We start from the raw sequence: 24,154 nt of genomic DNA on the forward strand, positions 1-24,154 counted from the left end.
ATGAATATACCCTGACAAAATACTGATACATTTAGGGACTAATGAATCCACTGCTCATATGCTTAACCCATTGGTCAATATTATAAATGGGTAAAGGTTTCAGCTATGCACAGCTTCCCAGAATAGTGTGAAAATATCGTCCTGGCATTTATTTTACTTGGAAAGTGCTACATGCTTATTGGGAGATGGGGAAGCAATGGGATAGAGAACTGATAGGTCTGCAAGAAATAAGGAACGACCACAACTGTTAGAGACTCAATCTCTGAATTGCTAATCAAGTTTAAGCAATCAGCCAACTCTTTACAAAGCAAACTTAGCATAATCACGTTTGCGAATCAATGCTTGGGAAAGCAATTTGAGATGTAAAGAATAGAATGTGGAGAATGGCTCAGAGCATCACACTAAACATTTAGTTCATAAACGCAGTTTAAGGAATATTGTACACCCAACTGTACATAATAAGGCTGTAATGCAACTGAAAATCTACTATTTTATTTAATTTCCTCTTGATAAATCGCAGTTCCATTCATAATGAACTGGAGTCCGAGGACACTCAAAGATTTATTTTTTGTATAAACAAGCACCCAAACTAAACATTTGAAATGAATACACTGTGTGCTTGTACACAGAAATAAAATACATTTGTGAATAATTTAAAATAGCGTTTCTCCGGTGCATAAAAATAGATTCTATGAATACAATACTGAAAAAAAATAGCAATATTAATGATTCATATTATAAGGATTTGCAGGTTAGTTTTGAATTATAAATAACTTTGCTTTGCATCTCGCTCCTAGGTGTATTGTTAATGTTGAAATAATGAAGCTTTGTAAAATGCCACTGCCGTTTTTAAAATCCCCTTGATGTTGACCAATGCAAGTCTTTACAGTGTTGTTGTTGTTGTTGTTTTTTATAATATATATTTTGTCGTCACCAATGTTTTTTACCCTGGTTTTCGCCCCAATTTGGAATGCCCAATTATTATTTTTATCCTGGTTCACTGCTGCAACCACAATTACAATGTAATTACTATACATGTGTAATTACAGTGTAATAAAAGAGACCTAAACAGCTTTTTCCCTGTTCAATGAATCGATTCAATCACTCCGGAACATGCCCATGCACTAGAGCACAAAAACATCGAAGTACACTGAATGGAACAAGGCAATAGTAAAGGCGCTCTATTATGTGACTGACCCGTCCCCACAGCAATCGTGGTCCAGTCCTTACCTGGGCAGGTGGCCGTGTTGTTGCAGAGCCTTGTCTCTCTCAGGGGTCCGCTGCACAGAGTCCCGTACGGAGAGGAGACGCAGGAGCGTGTCCGGACCTGCCAGCCCTGTCCGCAGGTCAGGGAGCACACACTCCACTGGGACCACTCTTCCGCGGCGGGGTCTCCTGTCACACAAGAACACAGAACAGGAAGAACATTCGAATTACCCATGCATTGTACTGTTACTTGAAGTCTTTCAAACGGTTTGAAAAGCTCAGGAAGAAGCATGTTTAAAGGACAGGCTCTTGCTCTAACTTGGTAGCACTGAACTTTAGTTTGTTCTGTACCTACTGTTTAGGTGAAGATTGTTCAAGAGAACACAGGCTTACTGAAGGCTTCAGTTGTAGCTGTAAAATTGAGCTGTAGAGAGGTCAAGAGACACCAGACAGTTAATGATCAAAATAAAAATCAGGGCAAGGTTCGGCAAATGTTTTCACACCGGAGACTGACAAAACGATCATATATCCAGTGTCTGTGGCCTGGTGATAAATCACAGACGAGATGCAGATTTCATCATAACATGCAAGTCAATAAAGTTGATCATCTGACGGACTGACGTATTGATTTATTAACTTCAGCTGAAACTGTTTCATGTCATTCAGCTAAGTTAGCAGCGACCTGGAACCCAGCCCTGGGTTTCATTGTATTATTTAATACTAGGGGGTAAGAAGAATGAATTATAAAATAGTTTCTTCTGAACAAGTAAGCAATCAATGATGCAGAGACAGGCTAATGCCCTATTTACTCAGTTTCGATGCTTGTTGATTGCACACCATGTAGGTAGTGTGGATATTAATAATGTTACAGTCCTCTGAGTTTCAGTGCTCAAATCTGGTCATTTGAATGAAATAAGGGGGTGGGGTTCTCCAAGCCAGGATTGAGAGGTCGGCCACTGCAAATATCATTCACTGCTCTGACATTTCTACTCACCTGTCTGTGCCTGGAAGGTGCCTGGTTGATCAGCTGATCTGGGTCGTTGGGTCTTCACCTTCTGTTCCTCGTCTACCTCGTGATCTGTCAACAGGAAAGGGGAACCAATGAAGAGCAGGCACTTTCCAGAATCTAACCCTCCATTTACGTCTCCTGAACATTTCCCCTCTCTAAACTGGCTCCGGGGGGGGGGGGGGGGGGGTCCTTAATAAAACTGTTTCCTGAAAACCCTAAAATACCATGCGCTGCAAAAAGGGAGGGGTACAGAACAACCAGGTTACAATACAGAACTGAAGCTTTCTTCTTATCTTCTGGGTAATTTTGGGGCCATAAAGCCCTGAGCTGAAATCCTGAGATTTCCTGTTCAAGATTGCAGTAGTTGACCCCTTAATGTGGTGGCAGCAGTGGGATGCCTAACCTGATTGTGGAGAGGATGTCAGCAGAATAAATGTAGGATATTACTTTCCCTCTTGAGAACACTGTATAAGTTATGTGATGGGGAGCTGGAAAGGGGAGGCAAATATGTCAATGCGCGAGTCCTGGTTCAGTGTAATAAAGGGAAAAGGGACATTGTGAATCACTTTGCAGATCTGAAACACAGGCATGGGGAATGCAGGTCTCAGGGGTATGATTAGGAATGTTCCCCTGGGTCTGCAGTACTGCCTTTATGATAACTGAACTGCATATCAAAATGATTGCACAAATCCAGACTGTCATATCACTCAATAAGAATGAAAAGAAGCCTGCAATTTCCTTTTTTTTATTCCCTGCCGCGCTATTATCCTGTTCATTTCACCAGCGTTAAGAATCTGAAGGTACTGCACAACACAGATGTATGCTTGGCTTTACAATGCCCACAGGGCCACAGCACGAACGGAAATAACAACTAAATGTGCTGATCTAAAAACTGTGAGTGTAGTTTTATTGCATCGGTCTTAAATGTGGCCATTATTTAAATTTAGCCATACAGAAATTAAAATCTCACAGAAAAGAGGAGTGTTGCGTTTCGGTGATTATTATTATTACAGAAATGTATCATATGACTTCATATTACCCTGGGGTAGCTTACTGGTTTGTCATTTTTTTACCAGTGCCTCGTATGGAGTCTAGTTTTCCAGCAGTTATTCAATAATCAGCTATCAGTATTCTATATGGAATATGCAGCTCGTCTGAAGAATATAGGTCCTGTACAAAAAATAAATAAAGCCTTTGCAATCTACAGAACATATTATATAACTGATCTCTGGTAATGGATTCATTGGTGAAATGTTTAGGTTAAGCATGTACAAAACTGTCAGAAAGTAATAGTAAAGCAAAGGTCAACTTAAAGGAGCGACCTGAGTATGACTGCCTGAGGGACTATGAAGCTGCCGCTTCAATGTAATAAAACACATTGATTATTTTGCCTCTTGATACAAGGAAACAAAGTTTAGGTACACTACCTTACTAAAAGGCCCAGTTTTTCTTTCCAAACAGCTTTGTCAAATGAAATCGCTCGGCTGTGTAACATCTCCAAGCATGGGCGACACTGCCTCTGGAATCAACAGCGAAGATGGATTCATTCGCACAGCCAGGATACAAACCTGCGCTCCCCTGACTGTATGACTCACTCGGCACACCACTCGGCAGTGACCCCTCTTGCTCCTATTTAAAGCTGAAATAACTCAGGGTAATTTTGTTGGTGGTTCTTGCTCTTGAATTTGCGATCAAAGTTCAAAAGTGCACGTGAATATGCACCCAGGTAACGATAATTGACTTATCAACTGCCATGAAAATAACTAAATTATAAAGACATCAAGCTTTCCGTCTTCTGCTCTGAAGATACTAATGTGCATTCTTGGCGCACATTCCCTCTAGTTCTCTAATAACGCAGGTAGGGGAGCTCTCCCATAGCCAGACTGTGCAATCTCTGCAATGTGAACTCCAATTTGCAGTAAATTATCTCCAAGTGCATTCGCTTCGGGGATTGGCAATGAGGCAGAAGCAGTGGAGCGGAGGGGTCTGTGCGTGAGAATCCATTACAGGGGTCTCTCTCGGACAGAAAACAGGTATTTCGAAGCACTTCTTCATTGTTTTGTACGTGTCTTGGGCATACAGTAGATACTTCACTCAAGTGAAGCTGCGGCATGTTTTTAAAAAAGTTTTCCTGCAATTATAGATATTAAACAGGTTGCATCCTGTAAGAGTTCTATAAGTATATAAAAGAGTACACATATATTTTGATGCAGTAGGATGGGTCCTAATCAGACAGCTTTGAATACATAGCCCCCCGATTGTAAAAGGAATACAGAACTAGCAGCCTATCCCCAGTCCCTGTGGCTGTTATCCACATCAAGCTGGCTCTTGCATGTTCTGCGGGAATGACATGGAATTGAGGAAACTGGCAAGCAGCTGCATAAACCAAGGCCGATGGAGGCCTCTGCAGTGTCCCAGTTGGCATCTTACCAGCTTTAATTCAATGCAGACGCAGAGGCTGCATAAACTAAGAAGAAACTGCCAGGGATCAATGGGCTTGCAAAGACTAACATATCTGGAAGGACACATTCAAACTCAGCACAGAAAGCATAGTGTTGTTCTATAGGCAGTACAATTGCAGTAGAATGCTGGCATTATATCCCATTGTTCTCAAATCACTCTAAAGCACAGCTTTCTGATTCCACCGTGGCTTCCACCGAACATTTCTGGACTGTAAAAAAATATTATAAATATAATGTGTGTCTCTCTCTGTGTGTATATATGCAATTTCAGGCCTGCTGTTATAGAATGCTGCCTTAACTGGCAGATCAATCCATGTAATTTGAATCGTCCTCAGGAGAAACAGCTTTGCCCAAACAAACTTACAAAACACATAATAACAAGGTGCGGCAACAGAACTATCATCGCATCTACTTCTTCTGAAGTGTCCTTCCTACTGCATCTATCAGGCACAGTGTGGTTTGCTTTGGGGTCCCAATTTCACTTTGGAAAGGACCACTCCTTTTCCACAGAGGAGACTGTGAGTGATTAACGAGTCTGACACCTCGCCTGGTGACGGGCAGATAAACACAGCGCTCTGCAGCCTAACCTTCAAGACAATTAAGAGACAATCTAGTTGGTTATTGACAGAAACAGCATAAAAGAGATGACAAAATCCATTCATTAAATATGGGTAATAACAGCCTCTAATGATTCCAGAACAATCTGTTTAACAGCTAAGAAAAAGCACAACAAAGAGAACCCTGGCCGGAGGGTCTCGCAAGCCCAGGGAAAACGACATCCCCTTCTGTGTGAACAGCAAACACTTGCAGTGTTGACTTTTCAGCAAGAGCAGAAGTTTTCTTTCTTCATTGTTTTAAATACTTTTTAATTAGCATTCAGACAAAGTTGAGAAACACCAAAACAACCCCTTAAGGTTCTACATCCATGATCAGAAGCCCTGAGGGTTACCAGCTTGATTTGGCTTTCTGTAGCTCGAGGCCAAAATATTTACAAGTGGCAGGGAACTGAGATCCAAGCACTGGCACTGACAGGTTTGTATACTGATGAGAAAACGTTCTGTAGGTCTGGCTCGCTGTGGCCCCCAGCCAATCCCGGGACCCTAGAGAAAACTGTTTGCTTGGATTCTGACAGTATTGCAACACAACTACGGGTGATTTATAATCAGCACACAATACAAATACAGAACATATTATAACTACAAAGCACAGGGTCAGAATATATTCTATACCCTGCAAAACAAATACCTGACATGGTACTGCTACAATCCATGAAGCAAGTTATTATTTGAAAAGAAATCTCCATCAATATAGCAATTGAAATGACTGTAAAACAAACGGACGGACAACATTCTGCAACATTCGGACTTGCTCTAGAATTTCCCGAGACATGTTTTACCCACTCATATTGAAAGTACCTGATACTGATGCAATTAGCGTCCGTCAATACGCCTGTTCCCTGCTAATTAGTTAGGTAAATTACAAAAAGCACCTGTAGAAACAGAATTATTCGTCTGTACAATGACTTGGTGTCAATTAGTGAAACATGTTACAAATGGCATAAACAACTGATCAAAACGCACAGTGCTTGTGTGAAACAGCATCTGACCTCAGCATTGGAGTTTACCCTTGAACAATTCATTACAGTGTTTCCTGAACCTACTGTAGTTCACCAAAATGTGTAAAAACTACTACCAGCAATTAGTTTAAACAGCACGAATAATTTGTGTAAAAACACATGCAAAATATATACAGATAGAAGCAACAATGTACTTATCTGAACAAGGCTCTCTGATCAGGTCAGTCTTGAGATCTGCGAGTGTAGTCTTTTTGTTCCCTCAGGGGTGGAGTCATTACTGCGTCACTGGCTCAGAGAGCAGCTTTGGAATATCATATTCAAGATTCGGGTCTTTAGGAGGTAAACACCCATACGGTAATGTTTATATATCGTGCTTGAAAGTGAACTGTGGGATATCTCCAGTTTATACCACAAGCGTGGGCATATTCAGCATGGGATACATTTTTGTTATTCTTAAGTAACAAGCTTATTGGGACTAGTGTCAAATGTGTCTTTGCTTCCATACCAGCCCAGTGGCGTGCCGCTGAAATTCAAAACAGAGCTGCATATCAAACAATACTGACACCGATACATGTTTTACAACAACTTGGAAACGTCTGAAACAATTTCAGATTTCTATTGCTGTTTTGATTTTGACTCCGATTTCCTTGAGATCAAGCGTAGTCAAGAGATGCCAGCTTTCGATCTGCCTGCGTCTGGCTAATCTCAAAAGACGGTTGCGAAGAGGCCATAAACAGGGTTTGAAATGAATCTGCGTCGAAGCAGAGCATCCTCCTGTGGTGAATAAAAACCTATACCAGGAACGATCACTCAGTATCCTCCATTCATATACATGATATATTTCTATACCGTAACATGCAGACAAAGGCACACTGGAGTGTTATTTAGTAACTGAGTGCTTCCCCTTCTGGTGTGAGCATGTGTCTCCCAGGAATCTCTGGAAAATCAGATCTGACACCTCCTCACAGGATTTGCATTTGCTGTCTAAATAATCTGAATCAACACATAAGTAAATAATGACTTGGCTGTGAAAACACTGACTGCACCCAGAGATTCTCGTAATTCATCCTGAGATGGGTTAGTAAACATGCAGAATCAGTTTTGATGCCATTATAACTGCTCAGAGTCCACAGCAGTCAATCACATCATGTATTCTTTAATAGAACACATTTAGACATCGATCAGGGTACGATCAGGAGATCTGCAGGTGCAATCCTTCGCAGAAACAGCATGTAGTGCCTGCTGGTAAACACCAAATAATAAGCACACTGTTAATGCTAGTGCATCTATCACAGTATATAAAATAGGGTCTAGTAGTGCTGGACCCCTTTAAAAGTTACCCGTAAAATTCAACTAATTATTTTGAGCCCTCTGAGAATTGAGATTCTTAATTAAAAAGCCACCCACGTAATAAATAATGTGATAATTCTAACTGCAGGGACAGTCTAAGCTGAGGTTAAATGATCCAGTACAGTCACAGAACTCCCTTTAGCAATGAGGAAGGGTCTTTACTTTTCAAATACATATCCCAGCTGGCCGCCTCACTTACAAAAGGGTCACGCAGGTTTGAAATGTGAACTTTATTTACTAGTGATGATCACTGTATTGATTCTAACAATTCTCTAACAACATAGAGCATGTGCATCTTTCTCAATTATTCCTTATCAAATGCTTTCCTGGCATCTCCTAATCACTGCGTAATAAAAGGCTTTCATCCAGCGAGAACGACTGAATCCTACGGTTGCAGGCTTGATTCCTGTTTCAATTAATCGGTTTGGATCACTGACTGGAGCTTCGCTTTCCCAGCTGTCGGGAATGCGTTACATTTCAATCAGCCAGGTGATTTCACGGCTGTGGCTGTAATTAGACTGCGCCGCAGGGACCGCTTGGCAGGATCCCTGGGGACGGATGTGCAGGTTTCAGTGTTATTCTCCTCAGGAGTCTCGGGCTGACGTGAGGCCCCAGCTCATTACCCAACTGAAAATCCTTTAATATTCTCAGAGACCCTTTTATAATATGCAGTAGAGCCTGATAATGACGTGATACCACCATCTGGAACTTCTTTGATCAGCTATACTGTTTTCAAAGGATACAAGCTGATTTTCACCCACTCAAGGTCAAAGAGGACTGGTGGTAGCAGCTTGGACCTCTTATATATATGTATGTGTGTGTGTGTGTGTGTGTGTGTGTGTGTGTAATAAAGCACTGTATTGCATGATAAAGATCTCATTATCATGCAGATGAATGGTAAACTAGTTAAAGCATTGTACAGCATGGTAATGTGACAGAGACTCATTGACCTTTGAACTGTAAGCTTTCAGCATTCCAATTCCGTTGCTTTTTCTGGTTCAATAGACTTCCAAGATTCACACGGTATTAAAATGTATTACAATGTGTCTATTGTATGTTTTGCATCATTGCATTTAGTGATTACTTTAACCCAGGAAAGCTCACAGTAAACTGATAGATTAGGGTGGTACTGTTAGCATGCTGCTTAGAAATCAGGTTCATTTTTCACCTGCTGTTTCGGAGGGCAGTACTCAAAGGACAGGAAAACCCTCAGCCAATCGCGTCTAAAACTCGCTAATGCGTTTTTGATTAATAAACGTGTGCTGATGACAGGCTGGTTCACCAGATTAATGACTCCGTTCAGACTCTCAATCCTGGCTGCAGGAAAGCTGTGCCAGGCTGGATATATATATTATTATATGTTTAAAGGAGATGGGTTTGGCTGCTGCCCATTCTTAAAGTTTCCCATACATGTACCACACTACACATTGCTAGGCTTTTACTGTGGTATTCTGATATAGACCTGTTTCAACGTCCAGGAGTTATGAACAGAACTATTAACTACATGACCAGCTCTTCTTATGTGGCATGTCATAGCGTCCTCTTTACTTCAGTATTTAGCTGCAGTGTGCCACGGTTTTCAATGTCAGAATAAATTTGTTGCAATCAGGTTGTGAATGTCTTATTTTAAATGGTTCCTTTTGTGTGCCTGTGAGGGAACAACAATCTAATGGGCACTGAATCAGAATATAGAAGTTGTGCAAGTAAAGAAGAACCAGCTATTAAATTAACAGCATGTCATTATGCATGTGTGCAGACACTAATGAAAGCGCTCAGCAGCAAACGACTGAGGGACTAGTACTGAGTGTTGAGAACACAAACCGTTCAATAACACTTTCTATTACAAATACATACATACAAAAAGACAAGGTGCGTATTGCAGTACAGTATAGGCTATCACACTTCCAAAGCTCTGTCTGAACATAACAGATGTGTAGTCTGGGGGCTTGATTTTGTGAGCTAATGTATTTATCGATTACCTTTGGAAAAACAAACAAATGATTGTGGCATTCCCCTCTGGCTCCTAGCATCTCTCCCTGCTGCTTCTTATTAAAATGGATAATGTTCAGCCTCAATTTACAATGTACCAATTTTCTTTGTCTGCTGGCTGAAAATTATTTTGGTACAGGCTGGCTCAATGTTGCTCCTTGTTCTGATCAATGGAATCTGTAACCTGGAGCCCCAGGACCAGCTCAGGAGCCCCCTGGGCTGCCCTCGGGAGCTTGTGTGATTACAGAGGATCTGTGAGTTAAGACAGCGTGGACACAGCGAACGAGAGCTGCAGGGGGACCAGAATGCCTTGCAGTTCTGCCCTGAAACTGCACATGTACAGTCGCAGACAAAAGTATTTGGGCAGTTAAAAAAAAAATTAAAAAATGAGAAAAACTACAGAGAAAGCGATTTCTTATCATTTCTAATTGTTCTATTGCAAGATATGGATTCAAGTAGAGCTTATAATAAAACATGCATAAAATGAAAAATAACATGCAAAAACTAATTGCATACTTTGACAAAAGCATTTGGGAAATCACATTTCGTATAAAACCAATTTGTTGTTAATTATTGACAATTATCATTGTTGAAAACCAACACCTAATGATAATTATAGACTCCCATCGAGATGTAGCGGAATGACTTGAAGGCTGCTGATGCAAAAAGTAAACCAAAGTCAACTGCAGAACTGAAAACTATATGCCTTGAAGAATGGGCATAAATATCTCCGGAAGATGCCAGGAACTGGTTTCAAAATACAAAAAAAAAAAAAGACTGCAATCTGTAAAGGCAGCAAAGGGTGGGCACTCAAAATACTAATGCAAGGGTGCCCAAATACTTTTATCAAAGTATTTCCAATAATACCGCCAGTTAAACGAATCAGTGAGCAAATAAATTAGCTTGTTAAGAGTTAAACCATGCTTTTATCGATGACTTTAAAACACTCAGTTTAAAATATAACAGAATTCGATTTGGGATTTGAGTTGTGAATACAGAGTTGTGTGTATTCGTGGGATGCCAGTCCTTCAAAGAAGATAATACCACTGGCAGCCATCCTCAGGTGAAGCTCCCTACCTCTCCCCTTCCCTTCCTGCCTCAGTCTTGTGCACTGCAGTGCTATTGATTGTGAGTAGCACTGTGGAACCTCTTTAAATAGACTTCACTCGTGGGAGTGCTGTCTGCTCTCTGCCAGCTGACAATCAGAATTCACAAAGAGCTGCTAAAACAACTCCAACAGAGACGCCAGCTAACAAACCCTTATCAAATGATCTTCGATGGCAATGCAGAAACACAGTGGCACTACGATGACAACACAAAAGACCTAAAGAGCAACGGTAGCACGAGGGTAGCTACAGTATAATGATCTGAGGCTGCTACTGGTAGAATGACACCTCAGTGGGATCATTTCCAATACACACTGGTTTAATCAGACTTCTAGACAGACTGACGTTTGTATACTATAAACAAACAAACAAATAACATATCGATCGAAGTAACCCCCCCCCCCCCCCCCCCCCCCCCCCTCCCAGTGACTGTCCCAGACAGAAAACACTGGGAAATAAATACAATGCAGCGTAGCTGCAATTGAGATCTGCCCTTGAACTGGTTCAAAAAGCACTTTACGATGCGAACAACAAGGCTCGCACTGTGAGAGATCACTCAGCCATGACAGTCCAGCGATGACTGCCGGGACTCCATCAAATCTCATCCCAATTTATTTCATACAAGAATTACTCCAATAACTTTTTCTCCACAGTGAAGAAATTCTGAAGATTTATGTTTGGTGTGCATCAAAGTATTTCATGGCTTTAATACTTTGGAGTCCTGTGGTACAGGGAATGCCCTCAGTGCCAGGTTAGGAAAGCTTTCTGTCACTCTTGCCTTCTCAGAGTGGGTATTCTCAGCATGGAGGGAGTGTACCGGAGGCTCTCAGTGTGGTGCAGGACATATCTGGGATGCAGACAAAAAGCATGCATGAAAAACATGTTTTAAGTCCCCAGTGGCTGTACCAAGAAAAGCAACACTCTTATCTAACAAATATATATTGACAAAGCATTACTATTGTTTATAATTGAGCACGCATCCTCTCATCCATCTATAATTTATTAATATAGCATTTAGAAATTGCAGGCGTGATGGAGATGTGGATTCTGACAGTATGACCATACATGCAATGGCACTGAATGTCTTATCTTATCCAATCTGTACTGATACAAAACAACATCTATATACCCTTATAACAGTTTACTATAGTTCAAAAAAGAGTTAAATGCAATTACAAGCATTATGTGTATGACCATGGGAAAAGCATGGGAAAACAGCAACATTACAATGCAAATTTAACATGATAATCTTTGATAAGGGTCAGGCCAGCCACTTTCATTCATTCATTCATGCATGCACCATTTAAGAGGTATTATTATAAATGTTCAGCTTGTAGAAATTAGTTTACTAATTGTGATCAGAAGGGTATACTGGAGACCAGTCTCACTGACAAGTTTATTCCTGAGCTCGCAAATAAAGACAAAGAGGAAGAAAAAGACTTCTATGAGTTGGAAGCTGTCTCAAATCATTATGTGCAAACCTGACAGAAGGTATTTTGTGATCTGGGAAATTTTATGTAATTGTAGGGCTCTTTTGTTACTGAAATTGCTGTTCACTCACAGGAGCTGATCTCAAGCACGCTCGCCGCAGGTTGCTTTTAAATGTGCCGCCCCCACAGCCCACACATTTAAAAATGAAAATCCTTTTTGTTACCTGCACTTATTCAAATGTGCCGTAAATCCTTGCAATCCTGCGGCAATGTGTCAGACAGACAAAGAGAACCAGGCCAGAAGACAGTCTAACCACAGTGCCTTCACCGTCACCGTATTCCTAGATATCAACCTTAACCGTTACATTAACCCCATGCTGTCACCCCATGCTGTAACCCATTTTAAATGTCTGACTCCTGGACACATAGTTGCAGTGTTCTGGGTGCTATCACTTCCCTACTGAGTTATTTTTTCTCTGAATCTGCTTTTGCCTGCCTTTGAGCTTTCCTGGGGTATCCCAAGTGCTGAGAGTAACAGCCTTCCTCATGCAATTCTTTTTTTTTTTAATGCTGGTAGACCCACCTGTTTGTTCTCTCTCCCTCTCCCTCTCTCTCAAATTCAAATTTGCTTTATTATCATCACAATAGAAAGAATTGTGTTGCTAAAGCACATACATGGCATAGCCAACTTAAATATATAAAGACAAAGAAAACATATCTTTTAATACTAAACAGTATCCCCGCTCCCTCTATATTAAACAGAACCACCTCACTCTATATTAAACAGAACCACCTCACTCTATATTAAACAGAACCCCTCTCCCTCCCTCTATATTAAACAGAACCCCTCTCCCTCCCTCTATATTAAACAGAATCCCTCCCTCCCTCCCTCTATATTAAACAGAATCCCCCCTCCCTCCCTCTATATTAAACAGAATCCCCCCCTCCCTCCCTCTATATTAAACAGAATCCCCTCTATATTAAACAGAACCCTCCCTCTATATTAAACAGAACCCCCTCCCTCCCTCTATATTAAACAGAACCCCCTCCCTCTATATTAAACAGAACTCTCCCTCTATATTAAACAGAACCCCTCTCCCTCCCTCTATATTAAACAGAACCACCTCCCTCTATATTAAACAGAACCCCTCTCCCTCCCTCTATATTAAACAGAACCCCTCCCTCTATATTAAACAGAACCCCTCTCCCTCCCTCTATATATTAAACAGAACCCCTCTCCCTCCCTCTATATTAAACAGAATCCCCCTCCCTCCCTCTATATTAAACAGAACCCTTCCCTCCCTCTATATTAAACAGAACCCCTCCCTCCCTCTATATTAAACAGAACCCTTCCCTCCCTCTATATTAAACAGAATCCCCCTCCCTCCCTCTATATTAAACAGAACCCCCTCCCTCCCTCTATATTAAACAGAACCCCTTCCCTCCCTCTATATTAAACAGAACCCCTTCTCCCTCTATATTAAACAGAACCCTTCCCTCCCTCTATATTAAACAGAACCCCTCCCTCTATATTAAACAGAACCCCTTCCCTCCCTCTATATTAAACAGAACCCCTCTCCCTCCCTCTATATTAAACAGAACCCCTCTCCCTCCCTCTATATTAAACAGAACCCCTCTCCCTCTATATTAAACAGAACCCCCCTCCCTCCCTCTATATTAAACAGAACCCCTCTCCCTCCCTCTATATTAAACAGAACCCCTCTCCCTCCCTCTATATTAAACAGAACCCTGCTCCCTCTATATTAAACAGAATCTCTCTCTCTTAATACAGAGAGAGTACGTGGAGTTAAAAGGTTACATTTTTCCTGATTTGATTATATCTGCAAATCAGTTAAAATCAGCAGGTGTTTGATTAAATACAGACCGCTTCGCAGAAGCTCCCAGGGGGAGCATGTGAAATGTGGTCTCATGGGGATATCAATAGCTTCTTTTTGTTGTTAAACAAGAGAATCATCTGTTATTTCACTCTCCTGCTGCTTTGAAGTCCAGTCCTGTGTTATGACCCTGCCTGCAGTAAGCTGTACCTGCCCATCATGCTAGAGCTAGGCAGGAGCCTGTTCTGCTGGCCTGTACTGACTGGAAATCACACATTCCAGATGGGGTCCCCCGTCACTGCCAATACACTTCAACATTCATTTTCAGGTAAGTGCCACAAACTGCATTAGCGCGACAGGTAGCACAGAGCGCTGCTGTCAGCCGCACATTGGCACAGCACAGAAACAAATGGAAATAAAGCTGCTCTCCAATGGAGATATTGTTCTGCTTAATTATGAATATCCTCAATTATAAATAATTTAGTAATACTAAAAAATACATTTTGTAGTTAAGAGAATAGACAACCGTTTTTAGTGTCGTTTATCTGTCTGTTTTTGAGGTGGCAGAACCCGTCCCTCCCCCCTTACCCCCTCCCATACTGCGTCCTGTAAAAAGAGCACAGTACTAACAGCACCAATGGCTGCTAGCGCCAAGCTCCCCAGGGATCCTGAATGAATCAGATTTAATCACCCAGCAGGGGGGAAGGAAAACGAGGTGTATCCATTAATCTCTGGACCGCAAACTAGGACACACTGTTCCTCTGCACGATCAACAATGCTTTTGGCTGTGGTGTTTAATACACTTTAATGACAACATAGAGAGCCTGATTTTCAGCAAAACAGTATAATGATTTTACAGATCCTGTACGTTAGCAAATGATAGGCAATAGCGTGCAGCCTGTTACAACAGAAACCCAACCAATACCGTCACTGAATCCAGCCTCCACACTCTGAGGGTTATCTTCAAAGCAGATCCGCTGGAGGTTAGCGCTATACACCATTATTTTGACCGTCTTTTTCCCCCACTTCTGTTTTCCAGAGACCAAAGCGGTGGTTAATTTAAGCTTTCCTCCTGCTTCAGAAAGGTCAATACCTCTATCTATCTCTAAGAGTGACAGCACTTTAAGTCATAGGCTCAAAATTCAGGCTGTCTCCTTCTGAACAAACAATGCGTCTGGGAAAGCTTAATTAATATCACTTTTTTGTTTTTTATTCAACGATAGGAAGACGTAAACCTGTCTGTAGCCTATCTCTGCTTGTGACCGCACTATTCAGTAAGTGCTGTTAACACTGACTTTCACAAACACAGGTGTACATAAAGCAGTCATTTCTGATTTAAATATTGCACAGTTAACATCTTGTAAGCCCACGTTAGACAAATATTGCAATTCTACAGTAGCTATATCCCTCTACTTCCACCATGTTTGGACACCCCAGCATGTATATTCCCCATAACTGTACACACACACACACACACACACACACACACACACACACACACACACACACACACACACACACACACACACACACACACACACACACATATATGGCTATTTGTCGTGGATTGCTATATCAATAGCTATGTGTAATGATACATATTACAATGTACTGTAATTTATACTTCCCCCAGGCATTGGGAATGCTTTTTGTTATAATTATTAAAAGGATAATTAAGATGTGAATTAATGAACTGTGATGATATGAGATATCATATATTCCTTGTGTGTTTTACATATATGCAATGTCTATAGTTTTTCCACTTAAAGGTGAATGCACAGGCACACTGCTATTGAAGTAACCTGTGCTTTTTAATACACTAGCATTCAGGGAACTGTGCTGCGCTTTGCCTTCTGTTTCGTACTGCAAGCGGGCACTTCCTGACATTGAGAACATGCTTTGAATTATGATAAATGGTGCTGTCAATCAGGCAGAACTTTGGGTAGCAAACAGATTGAGGAAAATCCACTTAATGTCAGAATAAATGAACATAAATGAGCTGTTAAAAATGCATCACCTGGGTGCGCGGCAGGCAGATGTGTCTTCAGTGAAGGACATTGCCTGATCTGTTGAGTCTCGGAAGTGATGTGTGAAGCAGAATGAAAAAAAATGATAGATCACGAGAGACAGCATATAAAATAAGACTCAAATAGGCTGCAATGCAATAAACACGAATGAAGCCCCTGCTATCAGGGACGTTTAAGTAAAATGTAAAAATAATGAAGAATTTCATCATTTAAAAAACAAAACAAATGCTACAACAATATTTAATATTGATAACAGTTTATATTAAGTGTCAGTTAAATGTAATTCCTTTGTATGATAAAGTTTGAAATAAGTACATTCATGATACACTCAGACGCTTAAGAATGAATCATGCAGCATTAATAAGTCTAAAACGAATACTATACGACTACTACAAATCAATATCAAAGTTTTCAACAGTAAATTTGCACGGTAAAGCATATAAGACCAGTTAGAATTTACACCAATTTCCTTGTAATCATTTTAACAAAAAGCCTTCCCGTAGCCCAGGGGGTATGAACTATAAATAACAGATAGAAAAATAAAGGCAGAAATAATTGAACTCTGCATAGCAATACAAGCCTTACATACAGCTATTGATATACTCTTTACAAGACAAACAGTGACTTTCATCACTTCCCTGCCTCTCTGTTCTTCTTGTTTGTTTGTTTTACTGTGGGTCCCAAGCTCACAATAACAGTGTTATCCCTGCAGTTCTTGTCTCCTAGGCAGCCGGATGCATTCCTCCATTGCACAGTGTTGGCCTTTTCACTCTAGAATGCATCTTGCACACAAAGCCATTGATAGGTCCCTATAGTTTCCTACAGGGCCAATGTTACACTTTACAAAGCCGCTCAGCCTGCTTTTCAATGGCTGTTGTAACTGCTATCCCTGTTGTTTCTGCAGCTTGTACAGCTAAATCTATTCATGACCTTTTATTCCCTTCAGTACATCTCCTGAGAGGTGAATGACTGCCCTGACTGGAGCCTCGACCATGTGTAAGCTTTTGTATCTTAAGTCTTGGATATAAGTTAGTGGTAATAACAATACTTGTACAGGGTGAATTGCAATGAATTCCAGTGCATTGTGTTCATTTATGGTGCCTGCAATATGAAAAGGACATGGAGAAAATCCAGCAAAGATCAACCTAGGCATAAGTGTGAGTTTGGAGGATCAGTAGAGGGAACTGAATATTGGGGAAGACTTGACTGAAGTTTTTAAAATCTTAAAAAGGAGCTGACAAAGTCCTAGCCCACACTTTAAGCACATCACATCGGCCAGGACCAGAGGGCAGACAGAAATTAGGTGGAGACTCTTCTTTACACACAGAGTGGTTAGGGTACAGGTATGAGCATCAATCTGCTGTACTCTATACACAACTATTCCCCTTCTAGTGTCTTTAATGTCTGTAGTTATTAAGATACTGTATACTGTGTGAATGTTGTTTGGACTGTTAAGCTGTAAACAAATGACCTGCTTTTCCCTATGACCTTAGCAATAGCACAGCCTAGTTAATGAAAATGTCCACATCAGCACGAAACAGAGACATATTAAGGCAACACTGCAGACTTAAAGCTCAATGTCCTGCATAATGACCCAATAAACAAAGCTGTTCCCAGCTTCGGGGGGACCGTGTTAAAACAGAAATGCACATTCAGGCTGAGACGCTGAAGGATAGCTGTCAAAGCTGCCTAGTGAAGTCCTCCTCAGCCCAGTCTATGAATGCTCGAAAAAAAAAACAAACAAACACTGAAGTGGAACACTGTAAAAAAAGAAAACCTTGTAAAATGAAAGAACCACATAAAACCATTACTATTTAGCAGGGTAAGAAAGGGCCAGAGAGGGGGGCTGCTGTACATGGAATACTAATCCTGGTTGTCAGGAGCAATCACATGCAGCAGAATGTTTACTTGATCTCTTTGTCTAGAGCCTGGCGATTTTTTTATTTATTTATGTATTTCAGCTGCTGTTGTTGAAGCTGCAATTACACACTAGTCTTATTTGCATTTGGCAACGCAGGCTAAGCTTATTGACAGGCAAACGTGTGTGTGTGTGTGTGTGTGTGTGTGTGTGTGTGTGTGTGTGTGTGTGTGTGTGTGTTCGTTTAAAATACAAATGCATAAGCTGTAAGACATGCCGGGGTGTGAGCTGTTGTGTAGGAAAACAATATCTTAGCTAAAGAGATCCAATCAATGCACCACTGTCTAATAAAAGCCATGCTTGAGATCTTATTAAAAAGTGCTGTATTCATTAAGTGTTGCGTTCATTCCCTGTGCCAAGCTGCAGTAGCTGAACTGTTACTATGGTGGTAGCTGTGGGATATTTAATCTGACCTGATGAGTACATTTGGGAATGTCATTTCCCTTCTGTCCAAGTTATGGAAGACAGTCAACTTTCTAATGAACATTCTCAAGTTTCTCTGGTCTAATATTACTCTCCACAACACCAGAACACAGATGGTGGACGTGTTAAAAAGTTGTTATAAAAACTGCAAGGCTGGAAATGTTAAAATGTAGCACCTCTTTCTGTTCAAACCAAGGAAATGTGTTTGTTTTTTTAAAAGCCATGCTTTAATATAATATTTGTTTTCTGACTGATGTGAAATCAAAGCCCCAGCGTGGTACACTCAGAGCCTCGCAGGTTCATTTCTTTTCTGGAAACACATGCTGTAATATAATGCATATAGTTTTTAAAAGTGAAGTGGAATGAGAAGTAAAACCAGAGAGTGTGTAATTAAGAGAGCCAGCTCTGCTGGTTTCTCGGTATTGGGAACGAAGATTGATTTTTGTTGTTATTGTTCAGCAGCAATCACAGCTCTGTCAGTCTCTGCCCCACAGAGACAGATGCACTGCCAGGCTCCACCGAACGAACCAAGCCAAAAAAAAAAAAGAATTGCAAAGTGCACCCACCTAATCTTCCTAGCGGGAGTTTGCCATGTGTTTGTTTGCAGAAATTATGCTTTTGGACTATTTTCAATTAAAATGTGCAACATCCTGCTTTCATTGGTTGTTAAATGTTATCGGTATATTTGGGCAATCTACTATACAGTGTGGAAGAAAGTTGTACACATTCGCCTCAATCTGAGTGTAAAATTGAGCGTGAAATACTGTAACATTTTTTGTCCAGAATCATCAATTTCCAATTACAATGTTCTGTGCCTCTGCATCTGTAATCCTTACAATATTCCAATCCCTTTATAAATATTGTAGTTAAAGCAAACCACTAATTCAATGGTTTTGAAGCTTGATTGCTTGCAATGATTATTGTTATTTGTTTATTTAGCAGACACCTTTAAGTTGTGTGAACCATGCATCAGCTGCAGAGTCACTTACAACAACATCTCACCTGAAAGACAGAGCACAAGGAGGTTAAGTGACTTGCTCAGAGTCACACAGTGAGTCAGTGGCTGAGCTGGGATTTGAACCCGGGACCTCCTGGTTACAAGCCCTTTTCTTTAACCACTGGACCACACAGCATCCTGATATGCCAGTATAATGACTCAGACAGACAAACGATACAGAAAATGCCATCAGCATCTACACTTGAAGGTTTGTTAACTCAATTACATTTTTTAACTGTAAGTGTCACATACATAACTCCTAAGGGGGATAATTAAGGAAAATACATTATGCAAAAGTTTGTTATTTGTCTGAATGGCATCTATGTATTACATACTCACCCACACTGTGGAATGGCTCAGGTTAAAATGAAAGCATTCTGCAGGGCTCAGATCATTAGCTCACTGATTTTTTATTGATGTTTAACCCTCTTTTTATTTACGGTTCATGGACTCCAGTTGTGATTTATATCCGTTCCAGGCAAACCTCATTAAGCCCTTGCCTCTTTATTCCTCAACCCCTCGCCAGACCCAATTCCAAACAAGCACAAACCATAATACTTGTGGCTGTTTAGCCGACTGTACCTTGAGTTATTGAAACTTAAATTCTTGCATGCTTTTTCCAGGTTTGGAGAGAACGTTTTCTTTTTTTCCCTTGCCTGTTCTACTGCAGCTAAGTACACAATGGGCTGTATTTTTACCTTCTTCCTTTTCTTTCTTTGGCTCAGTTTTCCACCCCACAGATGAGCCATTAATCTTTCAGAGAGACTAGTTAGCTATAAATAAGGCGGCAGAGTTAGTGCGGTTCTTTGTAAGGCTGATTCATTATAAATCTCTAGCAGGCTTGAGAAAAATCCACCTGACAATCATCATACGGATGGCATTCCAGTTATAACTGGAATAAAAACGTATTTGACATGCCCGGCTTTACTTTCCAGAAGACGCTACTCATTGCAAGATTCTACTTCTCATTCTGTTTATCTCCTGTGTTTTGATTTGTGGAGTGTTCCAGTAAACCCGTTAGCTACTTATACGTACAATTAAGAGTGTCATCCCATAAACAAGGACACAAATAAACATTTTTATTTCAGCACTAAAATAGAAACAGCGAGCTCTGAGTAAAATGGATATCAAAAGCCTGTTTCAGTCGTGAGCAGTTAAAATCCTTTCAGAGAAATCCATTTGAATCATCATTCCCCTTGAGGTAGGAGACAGATTCAACTCCAATTGACCCTCTGCAACACAGTGACCCTGCGTTGTTGGGTTTCCTAACTGATAATAGAGACCCAGCTTTGACAGGCAAGCAGCATTGACTTTCCATAATGCTGATTAGTCTCTAGATGATGGAGATCCACAGTGACCTGGCACACCACTGCAGGACCAGGTTTTACATCGTGCGATTTGCCTAATTAATTTCAGCATTAATCCATGCAAACAAGCAATGCTACGCTTTGGAAGAGGATTTCTCTGCAACATGAGCTCAGCTGAAGGAGCGGTGGCTTGATTGGTAGGGGTTGAAACCCTGTTTAAGGACAGCTGGGGGTAATTCATATTATAAACACTGGGGTGAGCAAAACAGTTTTCTTAAAGAGTGGCGTGTGTAAATACCACCGGAAATTAATTATTAATTAAATCATTAGAAACTGTGTTCATATTTTTACATGCTGAAACAAGCTAACGTGTACTGCTTGATGTTTGAATATGTGTCCCACAAATAAAAAATAGCTAAACTTTCTTATTTCCACTGACAGGTTGGATCTGGTCATTCAAAGCGTCAGTTTCCTCGTGACACTTTCTCATGATTCATTCACAAATGTATTTTAATAAGAAGACGTTTGAATAACGGCTCAATTCCTTGTGTGCCTTAAGGGCTTAACCTTGGGGTATTAAGATCTTCCTCTGTTTAGATCAAATAAGTATACCTAAACCCGTTTTTTTTTTCAGAGCAATAAACATTTATTCATTGCTCCGTTCGGCACACTGAGGTCTCTCCTGGGTGTGTTTCAGACCTCCCATGTGCCTGAATTTAGGAAAGATTACTGCATCAACTTGCTTTTGTTTTATTTGATTGGCATTTCTGTGCATCCCACCGTTAATTAGCTTTAAAACCCAAAGGATTTCCCTGGAATTTTTCTGATTCCATGCTATTATTTTTTAACCTTGTAATGCCTGCTTCACACAATTATGCAAATCGATACCATTACTATTGTTTGAACTTGCATTGCAGCACAATAGAAGCCAATCGTGTCTTATGCATGATGACAGTTTTGCTGTGGAGTGTGTCTGCTCCTGATTACCTTGTTTTAAGATTCACAATCAGCAATAATTAGACTGCATTCAATCACATTACAATAAACCCTGCAATTAAACAAAACAAAAAGAAGCAATGGTGACTACAAAGCAAATCCAACAAAACAAAATTGAATATATTCCAAGTTTTTGTCTCAGAAAGCCAAAGTTATTAAATATAATCCTGTAAGGAGTGCTGTGTATTTGTCTTGGTGCATTAGGAGCACTTCTCATCAAATGAAATGTAAACTCTGATCAAAATTGGTGCGCAATTCGAACCTTTATGGAGGCTTTGTCGAGCAATGTTGTTAAATGTGTGCAAGGGAAAGAGATGAAGACGCATGATACATGACTAAAAACTCAATTTTCTTATGCCTTTGAAATTATTCCCTTTAATGTTTTGCAGGGCCACGGAAAGCTCTGCTGATTCCAGGTCTCAGCTCCTCTGGTAATGAGGACCGTGCATTAACCATCATGACCCCCCCGACTGAAATCCGCACAACAGCCATCCCTGAAAACATTTACAGCAAATCAAGCCAGCGCTGCTCCTAATCCTTCCTGAAACATGAATACACTTAATAAAAACAAATGACTAATCATAAACATCACAGAAGGCCACAGCCAATCTGCATGCAAGAAGTCATTACCCTAAGGAAGATGACTAGGCTTCGGAATCTTTAAAACTCTCACTGAGGCAGAAGATAAAAGCAGGTTTAATATAAATATATATATATATATATATATATATATATATATATATATATATATATATATATATATATATATATATATATATATATATATATATATATATATACACTTCCTTTCATACAGCTATTCTCTAACTTTCAGCTCAGACCCAATTATCTAGCAGGTAATGCCCATTGCCTCTGGGATTCAAAGCTAAAATCAAACCCCATTTCTAACCCTGTACGTGTTAACAATACTTTGTAAGAAATGACCCATGGTATGGAAATGCAATGGCAGAAGAATAAAATTTGAAATGAGTTATCCCTGTGTTTCAGAATAGCTGCTGGGTATCGATTAGCGTGGGGCAATTTATTTACATTCATGCAACACATTTCCAATGAAAAGGAGTTTATTAACACACAAATTAAAAGGTTTGCACAATACCTTTTCTTGTTTGTTGCTGGAAATTTGAAGCATTTACTGGCTGGATTCACAAACTCCTTGCACATCTTGGGCTGCCTTACTTAAACATGTTAGGTAGTGCAAGACCTGTGCTCTCTGTGACACCATACAGCTCTTACAAAAAGCAAGCTGATTGCTAAAGCGATAACCCACGTGATTTGTGAATCAGGCTAACCAAGCCAACTACCACGTCGCTATATCTTTATCAGTGTCTGTGGTGTAATTGCAGTAACGAAAACAAATTAATGAAACAAATTAAATCATTTAATGGTGGATGAATTAAGTAATGGTTGTGACATGAAACCAGGCTGTACATCTGCAATTAGGTTACAGCCGACCTTAATAAAGCAAACAGGCTTAACCAGTTCCTGGCCACTGTCATACAGGAATCACGAGAAGCTTACAGACAAACAGCAGACTGCTTTGAGCATGACCCCAGTACCAAAAGACTACCTAGTGAAACGTGGGAAAATAAAATACTATTTGATCTATGAAGATTATATGATTCCTTTACAATATGCCAATACCGATGCACCCCGCCCCCCCCATGCTGTCACTATGCTTTATTAACTACGGTAAGCAGCAGTGAACTTTCATAAAGGGAAGATAAGGAATATGAGTCAACAGCAAACAATGACCATCTTGGTCTAAAGGTAGAGCCCTACCAGTACTGTGTTTGTTGTGGCACTGACGACTGTAGTGTTTACTGTGTGCCTATGGGTGCCTTGTTTAAAAGGGTACCACAATCGCTTCCTTTCTAAATACCCTGGCTGCAGGTAAATAAGATACAGCCAAGAGGAGGAGGTACATCAATCAGCTCTGTTGGCGCCGGTGGCCGTGGCTAATTTCCCGCACCAAATTAAACAATAAAAAGGGCCAGTGCGGCTGTTGATTTCTTGCACTGAGGGTCTGTTCCAATCAGCTGCAGTCAATTCTGCTTGACTGGACGCATATTACGTCTTGGTCTTATTCATTAAAAGCGAGTTCCTGAAGGGTTCAGGCATTCAGGTCTCATTTTTCTATCTCTTATTGAGAACGCCAGGGAGCGAAGCCCATGCTTTTGTCCCCGACGATAGGATCAAGCGGCAGGATTTTCTCACATTCCCAGAGTCTCTGGCCTCTCTCTCTCTCTCACTCCAATTGTTGTCTGGGAGATATTTTAAACTGTAGGATCATCGACAAAAGCCTGCCAGGATCTGCAATCTGCAAACAACTGCCTTTCTTCTGAGATCGATAAATTCTCCATTTAGTGGAAAATTAATAGCCAAGGCAAAGAGTACTTTGAGTTAAAACATCCTACTGACAACTCCCCCCGCTCAAAGAAAAAAAAAAAAAAAAACTGTACGTTTCCTTTAATGGACATTGAAAATATTGCTTGTATTCATAGC

The 24,154-nt window shown here is 40.5% G+C and overlaps 1 protein-coding gene across 6 annotated transcripts in view; it reads right to left on the bottom strand.

Annotated features, from left to right (window-relative positions):
• Positions 1 to 24,154, bottom strand: part of adgrb2 (adhesion G protein-coupled receptor B2) — a 118,289-nt gene that overhangs the window by 61,098 nt on the left and 33,037 nt on the right. For all 6 annotated transcript variants that reach the window (XM_041233842.1, XM_041233846.1, XM_041233847.1 and 3 more), the window contains 2 exons: positions 2,201 to 2,284; positions 1,231 to 1,395 (listed from right to left, as the gene is read on the bottom strand). In XM_041233842.1, the coding sequence (XP_041089776.1) occupies positions 1,231 to 1,395; positions 2,201 to 2,284 (249 nt within the window). The remainder of the gene's footprint in view (positions 1 to 1,230; positions 1,396 to 2,200; positions 2,285 to 24,154) is intronic.

Source organism: Polyodon spathula, chromosome 32 (assembly GCF_017654505.1).
Source record: "Polyodon spathula isolate WHYD16114869_AA chromosome 32, ASM1765450v1, whole genome shotgun sequence".
Lineage (NCBI taxonomy): Eukaryota > Metazoa > Chordata > Actinopteri > Acipenseriformes > Polyodontidae > Polyodon > Polyodon spathula.